Source organism: Pongo pygmaeus, chromosome 22, assembly GCF_028885625.2.
Source record: "Pongo pygmaeus isolate AG05252 chromosome 22, NHGRI_mPonPyg2-v2.0_pri, whole genome shotgun sequence".
Lineage (NCBI taxonomy): Eukaryota > Metazoa > Chordata > Mammalia > Primates > Hominidae > Pongo > Pongo pygmaeus.
This window is the reverse complement of record NC_072395.2, coordinates 23,493,265-23,503,224: the sequence shown is the minus strand read 5'-3', so window position 1 is coordinate 23,503,224 and position 9,960 is coordinate 23,493,265. Positions and strand designations below refer to the sequence as shown.

General features: G+C 41.3%; 1 gene segment (V, D, J or C); it reads left to right on the top strand.

The window, feature by feature from the left end:
* Positions 1-8,786: 8,786 nt before the first annotated feature.
* On the top strand, positions 8,787-9,234 carry LOC129027049 (immunoglobulin heavy variable 1-3-like). The segment is given in 2 exon segments: positions 8,787-8,832; positions 8,918-9,234. Coding segments are annotated over 2 exon segments (363 nt in total).
* The last annotated feature ends 726 nt before the right edge of the window (positions 9,235-9,960 follow it).

Here is a 9,960-nt window from a genome sequence, read left to right as displayed (position 1 = left end):
GGCAGTGACAGGGACAACATGGCTGCACCCTTTGTTGACGTAGGGTTATACACATACATATATATACACCCAACACTGGAGCACCCAGATATATCAAGCAAATACAATTAGAGATAAACAGAGAGATAGACCCAATACCGTAATAGCTGGAGACTTCAACACCCCACCCTCAGCATTGGACAGATCTTCCAGACAGAAAATTAACAATGAAATCTTAGACTAAATCTGCATGACAGACCAAGTGGACATAATGGATATTGACAGAACACTTCATCCAATGGCTGCAGAGTACACAATCTTTTCCTAAGCATATGGATCATTCTCAGGGATAGACCATATGCTAGACCAGAAAATTTGTCATTTTTAATTAAAAAGATATCACGTACCTTCTCTGATAGTAATGAAAGAAAACTAAAATAAGAGGAATTTTGAAAACACATGGAAATTAAACAATATGCTCCTTAATTGAACTATGTGCTTCCAAACTGAATTATATGCTCTAAAATGGGTTAATAAACAAACAAGAAAATTTTAAAATTTATTGAAAGAAATGATAATGAAAATATAGCATATGAAAACCTATGAAATACAGTGAACGTAGTACTAAGAGGAAAGTTTACAGCTATAAGCACTTACGTTAAAAAAGTAGACAACCATAACATAAATATCTTAGGAATAGCTCTCAAAAAAAACTAGAAAAGCAAGAGCAAATCAAATCCAAACATAGTAAAATAAAAAAGTTAAGATCAGAACATTAATAAATAAAATTGAAATAAATAAAACAATACCAAAGATCGATCAAATGAAAAGTTGTTTTTTAAAAAGATAAAAGACATCTATAAACCTTTAACCAGACTAAGAAAAAAACAAAGAAGACCAAGTAAATAAAACCAGAAAGAAAAACAGAAATATTACAACCAATAGTGCAGAAAATCAAAGGATAATTAGAGGCTACTAGGAACAACTAAATGCCAATAAATCGAGATATCTGAAAGAAATGGATAAATTTAGAGACACATACAACCTACCAAGATTGAGCCAGAAAGAAATTGAACAGATCAGTAACAAGTAGTGAGAGTGAAGCCATAATAAAAGTTCTCCCAGCAAAGCAAAAACCCGGGACTTGATGACTTCATCACGCAATTATGACAAACATTTAAAGAAGAGATAATACCTAATCTCACTCAAAATATTCCAAAAATAGATAAAAAGTAGATAAGAAAGGGAAGAATTCTTCCAAACTTACTGTACAGGGCCAATGTTACCCTTATATGAAAACCAGATAAAGACATACCAAAAAAAAAAAAAAAAGAAAACTACAATTCTATATCACTGATGAATATGGATGAAAATTCCTCAAGGAATTCTCAGCAAACCAAATTCAATAACATCAAAAGAGCTTTCATCATGACCAAGTGTGGCTTATCCCAGAGATGCAAGGATGGTTCAACCTATGCAAATCAATCAATGTGACACATCATATCAACAGAATGAAGGGCAGAAGACATAAGATCAGGCCTTACCTTGTTCTCCTCACTCAAAGTCTACCATTAGTGCTTTGGTCCTCTTGGTCAGTCCTGCTGTACTTGGTCTCCCGTGATTCTGTTCCCAGGTCCTGAAACACTGTGTTTCTGCACACCTGGAGTCTCTCTCCTCTTTGAACATGGAGACCCTGTATCTTCAGAGAGGGATGATGCCTCATTGTGGCTCCCATGCCCCATGCCCCATGCAAACAATTCTTCCAACACAGTCATGATTTTTCCTGTTGGAAATTGAAAAGTGATGTGGGAATTGTGTGTGTGTGTGTGTGTGTGTGTGTGTGTGTGTGTCCTCAGGCCTGTTGAGAACACAGCAGGGCTCTATGTATAACAGGAAAGCAATGTTTTCTCTATACCTTCTATTTTCTTATAAAGTGTTCATAGGTAGTCAAAAGGAAATGAATCACAGTTTATAAGATGTTGGGGACTGGACTGATGTTGTCACTCAAGGCTACAATGGGGGCTCCAGGAAAAGAAATCTAGAAAAGGATAAGACTGTGAGCAAAGAAGCAAAACCTGGGGAGCAACAGGGAGAGGGCGAGCAAGGGTGACTCAACCGGGCAGGGATAACACCACTTACCACAGAGGGTGAAAACTCTGTGCTCAGCAAAGAGGAGAACTTACTCAGCATTTCCCCTAATCCTCCCTCCAGAAATGCGACTGCCAGGAAAGTTCACAATGTATCATCTCCAGCTGGGAACCCAAAAGAAGCAGGCAGATTTTAGGGCATAGGTCCTGGGCACAAGGTGTTTCCCTGGTTCCTACCCCTTTTCTTCCCTCTCTGTCCAGCAAAACTGCTTGTTTCTATCACTTGCCTTCCTGTCCTTGGGGTAAGAATGGATGCTTTGACACTCAGCAGAGGGATGCTCTTTCAGAGGAGGAATGAGTTTGTGTTATCTGATGCCTGAGCAGGACACTCACCTCTGGGAAGAGGCTCCAAGACAGAGGGTTGCCGTGGTTCCATCCCTTTATATGTGTGGGACTCCTGACACATGCACACTTTTCCTCAAACTCTGTTTATACCCCAGCAACAATGTGGGTGTTGTCAGCCTCTCTCCTCCCCTGATGATTGAGCTCAAGCTCTATCATCAGCTTGAGCACAATTTCCCCACGAAAGGCATTATTCTTTATCTCAAGAAGATCAACTTTTTACATGTCTTCGATGGATGACAGTTTTTCTGTGTGAGAATCTAGAAATAAGAAATGGGGTAATGGGGACAAGTGAGCTCTGTGTGTGACTCACCAGGAAGTCCACTCTTATTCCAGGTGTCCTGTCCCAGGAGCAGCTGCAGGTGTCAGGTCCAGGATCCATGAGACCCTCAGACACTGCCCTCCACCTGTGCTATATCTGGATTCTTTTTTTTTTTTTACCATGGATATTATCTGAGATGAATCCACCATCCCATGGGCAACAGGCTGGAATGGCTGGGGCACAGTTACTAGAGTGGATCATCAAGGAATACACATCATGCACCCTCCACCCAGGTCTGTGTCCCCATCAACAATGACTCAACCAAGAGCCATTTCTCTGTGAAGCTCAGCTCCGTGACCACCTAGGACATGGCTGAGGATTACTGTGAAAGACTCAGTGAGGAGGTGTCCTTATGAGCCCTGACACAAACCTGTCAGGGCACTTAGGACCTCCAGGAAGACTCAGGACCACCAAGGGGACTCACGACCACCGGGGAAGGGCAGGTTGCAGGAAGCACAGGGCCAGCCCCAGAGCAGGTGCGGGTGGAGATGAGAGGCTGGTTTACTGCCAGGGTCTGGGGCTGCTTCTCCATTTAGATGTTGCCTTCAGAGACCCTCCCTTATTTCATGATGCTCTGCTTAGCTCTATGTCTCTGAAATACCACAGTTTTGTTGTACCAGGAGGAAATCTTCTCTCAGGTGCTAAATGTAGAACAATCTCTCTGCCAGTTGTTGCCAGGGTCACAGCCCTGTGGAAGCTGAAGGGAACCTGGTAAGTCTTCTCCAGTCACATTCAGGACAGAAACCTTAGTGGGGTTCCCTGAGGAGAACAGTCTTTGGGAATTCTAACCTCAGCCAAGAGAGAGGCTGGGCCAGGGTCAGTGTCAGGTAGAACCTCAGAGGATTTATGTCTGACCCTTCTCCTGACACTAAAGCTTGCAAATCAGTATCAGCACTGATCTGGGACCCCTATTGCTTCTAGCCCATTCTATTTCTTGTTAGTTGCATTTGTTGTTGATTTTCCTTTTGCTGTTCCTGATCCCTGTAAAGTGGAGATGTGCTTCCTGCTGTAAAAATTCCAGGGCTCAAGCCCTTTCCCTGCAGCTTAGGTGGGGCTCAGGTTGTGGCTCCTGTAGCCACATGGGAGAGGCTGATGGGACTATCTTCTCTCTCGTTGCTCAGAACCCTCCAATGTGTTGTGTGGAGACTCACCTGGGAATGCAAGTGGCCAATAGTTGTGAAAGGTATGAGCTTGTTTGGTCAAAATGGAATGTGGATGTGGAATTTATCCTGTGTTGTGCAAACTAACACAGGTTCACCTTCCTCACCTGTAGTGTTAGAAAGAGTGTGAAAGTTGTGGGACTCAAAACAGAGCCACTTGTGTTAACACCCTGACAAATGGACCTAGGAATGACCATGAAGGAGGGTTCTTAGGCCCATATTCCTGATAACAAAAACTATCATGAATAGAGTCTACTTAGCCACCATCTTGGATAGAAGCCCACCACAACCTTATTAAAAATTACATTTGCAAGGACATCAGCTCAGAAACTGGCTGCTCAACCTTACACTGATGCCACCATTGATACTGATTCTACAACTATATAATAATTATCTCAAAACAACTTTTGTAACCCACCTCATTTTCACTTCATAAACCTATGGATTGACATCTTGGAGTTACTGCTGCTTTGTAGATAACGATAAATAATAAGGCCTTTTAACAATGTTTGAAGCTGCTATTCTCTGATGTCTCTTCTAAAATGAAGAATTTCCAAGTGGATGACAATGAAAAAATTGTTAGAAAGATTTGGTGGTAAGGCGTCTTTAACATCCTGTTGAATGTTTCTGCATAGCACATCAAACCCTTAAAATACTTTGCTATATCTGCATTTAATGAATCAGAGTCTAATATTGAAGATGCAATTGAAAATACATGGGCCTTTGATGAATCAACTCATAGGGTGATAATGTCTGGGTCCTTGAGAAAGCAGAACCTGTGTTGTAAGTTTTACTAGAGGTACCTTTTGCAAAGAAAGTTCATGTGTTTCTGAACATTATGCTACTTTTAACTTAAGAATGCAATATATGATTTATTTTTACTTCAAATTTTCCAGTAGATTTTTGACAGTAAGGACAGTGCAGCATTTGAGTAACACTAAGGAGTTAAAAGAGTTATTTTGTAATCACTCCTGTGAGATATGCACATCGCTCACTTGATATGGAAATTCAAATGTCACAGGTGGGAAAATCAGAATAAAGCAAATTTTATGACCTGTCATGGCTGTAGTTTTTGTCAAGCAAGTAATTCATGTCAATAAGAAATAGACAAAACAATGAAACATATTCAAATCCAGGGGAAATCTGACCTCTGCCCGCTCTCTTATAACTACAAGGCTGTTCCACAGCCAAATTATTTTTCAAGCTCCAGGGTATAAAATACTTTTGGACTGTGGAAGCTAACAGCTCTCCCCTCAGGCAGGGCTAAGGAATCTGGGGAATGAAGAGTTGTGTTCATGAAGAAGATGGCATTATTGTATCTTCTCCTGTGCCTGGTGACATCTCCCCAGGGTGCATGTCTCTGCTGTCAGACATGGGTTTATGGGGTGAGAGCGAGCAGGCACACGTGACTGACAGGGACTGATTCTCTGTGTACTCACATGCCGTCCCAGGAGCAGCTGCGGGAGTCAGCCCTGGACCTGAAGAGCCTGCACTGACCCTCTGCCTCACCTGCACTGTTTCTGGCCACTCCATCACAACCAGTCCTTACTACTGGGCCTGGATCCGCCGGCTTCCAGGGAGGGGCTGCAATGGATAGAATACACTGGTAGTGGTGGTGGGAATCCATTTGTCTTGCGGAAAATGGCAGCATCTCTTTATTTTCTAAGGTTGAATAATGTTATATTGTGTACACATACCACATTGTCTTTATGCATTTGCCCATCGACAGACACTCAGTTTCCATATCTTGGCTGTTGTGACCAGAGTTGCAATAAGCACAGGAGAGCAGGTATCTTCACAAGGTGGTAATTTCATCTCCTTTAGGTATATTTCCATAAGGCGGATCACTGGTCATACGGTATTTCTCTTTTATTTGGAGCATCTATACTGCTTTGCATAGTGCTAGGAATATAGAATGCCATAGCCATTATTAAAAAAATTATTTTTGAGCTATAATCCAAAAACAAAAAATGTTTTATCATGGTTCTTCATATGAGGCTTTTAATATAGCTGGTGGAAGTCCAGAGTGTTCTCCCACCTTGGGCAAGGATGAGTTTTCCCCTAATTATCTTTGAGGCAGAAGATTGGCAGAGTGTGTGATGCAGGCTGTTCGCAGGATTCAGGATGATTTATTAGAAAATAGTATTGACAGAGAAAAATGGAGAGATAGAGATGTGGAGAGAAAGAGAGACAGAGAATATGAATCTCATAAGAGGAAAATCCACTGAATATCAGTGTTGGGTTTTCAGTCACAGACACATCTGTATGAACGTGGAACCATGAAGTCAAGTGAAGAGTGGAGAACATGTGCAGTCCAAAAAGTCAGAATTTTCTCAGAGGCACCCATTGCCCCATCACATGGGTGAGAGATGTTTGAAACCAGTGAAGTGTGAGTGCACAGTCAGTGATGCAGTTATCATGTTTCCATGAACTTTCATTAATAAGACAAGGACTTCTATAGATCACTCATGCACAAATATACAAGATGTGTTTTTGCATTTGTGGATGTCTAGAGAAAAAGGATCTGTTGACAAAACTTCATCAGGTTACAGAGATCTGTTTAATTTGGAGATCTCATAGGAGGGTGTCTCCATGAACTGTCATTAATAAGACAAGGACTTCTGTAGATCACTCAGGCACAAATATACAAAATGTGTTTTTGCATTTGTGGATGTCTAGAGAAAAAGGATCTGTTGAAAAAACTTCTTCAGGTTACAGAGATCTGTTTAAGTTGGAGATCTCATAGGAGAGTGTCTTTGAGAGAATACTGGTCTATTAATTAAATGGGTCAAAATTCCCTCTGTTGGAGTAGCCTTCCAATTATGTAGATTTCTTTATTCCTTCTTGAGTTGTGAAACATAAACCCAAGGATTGACTTACTGGAATTTGACTGCTGTGTTGATAGAATTTCTGATAAGGTTTCTTCTAATGATTTGACAATAACTTTCCTGTTTCTTTACTCCAAGAAATGAATTTTCACAAGGTCTCAGGACATAACATTTCAGGTGCGTTAGTTAAAGTGACTGGCTTCCTGGAGACAGGAAGCTTTCTTCTAACAATGAGGTCACTTCTTCTGCAAAGCATTCAGTTTCAGAAAAAAGCCATAAACCTAGGCCTAGTGTCAGTGTAGAAGTCACTTTCTATAGGCTAGAACCTAGGAAGAAAGGAAAATATGCGTTATTGGAATAATAGATACAAAGTGGGTTTTATTCTGAATGTATCTGTACCTACAGGTATTCTCAGATGCCACATTCAACTGCAAGAGCCCAACAAAGAAACAAGGCACTCCTAAAATCCTACAGGTTTTTGTGCTCATTGTGGGTCCACTGACTCAGGAAATGAGAAGCTTCAGACAAGAGGCTCCCTTCTGTGTCATACAGTCTTTTCTTTGGGTCTCCTTGTAGGGTTCAATAGGTTTAGTAAGGCTAATCAAATGTTAAAAGAAATGGTGTCAGCAGCATATGGTGCCACTGAAGGAGCATTCTAAACCAGGACACAGCCACTTCAAGCTGGGCTAGAGACTTAGGGAAAATGTTTGTGAGCCACGACAGAAACCTCATTGCAAGGTAATATCTTGGCTGGAGGAGGCACTCGGGAGCCAAAAAGCACAGGTTGCAGCCCCAGAGCAGGTGCACTGAGGCTGGGGAGGAGGTTTTCTCCCAGGGCCTGGGTCTTCCTTTGTCAGGAAAAAACAATCTAAAATAATTGTTCAACAAGTTGCTGACATGCCTTTAAATATCCTATTATATCCAAACCATTCAAATAACTTGAGGCAATGAGAACTATTTTTTAAAGTGGGTTTCCAGGATTGTAATATCTTATAGTGAGAATATGAAAGATGGGTGTGTTTTTACTAATTCAATCCGTACAGACTAGTTGAAGAAACTACATTTCCTATGAATAAGAAATTCAGATTTCAGTGTTAGGTAAAGTTGCCTACATTGTGTGAGTGACAGGACAGTGGTGGATGTGAGAGTGTGGCAGGTGCACAGACCAAGTGAGTAAGAAATGAATATTCAAAGATGAGGATCTATGGATATGAACTGAAAGTATTAAGTACTTCATGAAATTCTAATAAGTGGAGTTCAAAAGTAACCCAACATTATTCAAAACACAAATTCCTTGACAATTATTTTGGGAGCAGTGAGTTCATAAAGAACTCCAAATTCCTCTTACATATTTTGATTCCTGTCATCCGTGAGATGAGAATATCAGCTCTAATCACACATCACAGAGCAAATCTGTAAACCAAAAGTGTTTTTGTTACAGATCCTGGGGGATCAGACACCAGGCAAGTGCTGGAAGCAATGTCTCAGGAGCGTCCAGCAGATCTCAGAGGGACCTGCTGGACACTCACGTGGGACATCAGCTTTACTTTCTCAGAGTCACCAGTGAGCTGTGCTGGTGCCTGATGGGTCCAAGATAGAGCCAAGGCACCTGCTGAATGTCATGGAGAGTGACAGTCCCAAAAATGATCCAGGTGGTCTCTATGCTAATCAAATGTAGGTTCACAGTGAGGAGTCTCTTCTGAGGGGGCATATTCTTCACTGAAAGGACCTCTGTCCACAAATGTTCATAATTGGGTCAGGGCATGGATTTCCTTAAGCAGGATTAGGGCTGGGACCATCAGCATCTCACTCTAGTAAGGGAGATGTGGCATTTATTTTCCCTTTCTTATCATGGGTCAGGCTTTGAGCTATGAAATGCTCTGTCTCATGAATATGCAAATAACCTGAGATCCACTGAGGTAAATATGGATAAGTCTGTGCCCTGAGAGCATCACCCAACAACCACATCCCTCCTCTAGAGAATCCCCTGATAGCTCAGCTCCTCACCATGGACTGGACCTGGAGGATCCTCTTCTTGGTGGCAGCAGCTACGGGTAAGGTGCCAAAAAGTCCCAGTGATGAGGAGGGGATTAAGTCTAGTCAAGGGGGCTTTTATCCACTCCTGTGTCCTCTCCACAGGTGCCCAGTCCCAGGTACAGCTGGTTCAGTCTGGGGCTGAGGTGAAGAAGCCTGGGGCCTCAGTGAAGGTCTCCTGCAAGGCTTCTGGATACACCTTCACCAACTACTACATGCAGTGGGTGCAACAGGCCCCTGGACAAGGGCTTGAGTGGATGAGAGAGTTCAACACTCGCAATGGTAACACACAATATGCACAGGAGTTCCAGGGCAGAGTCACCATAACCAGGGACACGTCCACAAGCACAGCCTACATGGAGCTGAGCAGCCTGAGATCTGAGGACACAGCTGTGTATTACTGTGTGAGAGACACAGTATGAAAACCCACATCCTCAGAGTGTCAGAAACCCCAGGGAGGAAGCAGCTGTGCTGGCATGGAGAAAATGACAAAGATTATTACATTGAAGACATTCTTAGAAAATGACATTAAGTCATTAAAAAAATAATAATATTAATGTTTATTTGAGAAATTTTAACTATTTGAGAGATTTTTCATACAAGATTTATTCTGTAAGCAAATTTCAGGGACTGGAGAATGAATCAAATTAATTAAACTGGTATAGAATTTCCTCTGTAGGTATCTTTGTAAACATCAATTTCTGAATCAGTGTTGTCAATATTTTGGAACACAGGCACAAATCACATTTTAACTCTACTTTTATCTCTATTTAAAAAATGCCAAAATATCTCCTTTTGTGCACATCCCATTTTGAATTCCCACCATCAATGCATGATAGTTCTTGGTTTTCCACATTCATATTGTCATTTATCATTATAAGAATTGTGTGTTTTAACCATTCTAGTAGGTGAGTAATGGGATCTAATTTTTATTTAAATGCACATGTCCCCAATAAAAAAATCATATTTAAAAATATTCATATAATTTTTGGTGAGATGCCTCTCCTGATACTTGGTTAATTTTTTTTGTTATACTTTAAATTCTGGGATACATGTGCACAACATACAGGTTTGTTACATAGGTATACATGGGCCATGTTGGTTTGCTGCACCCATCGACTCGTCATTTACATTAGGTATTTCTGCTA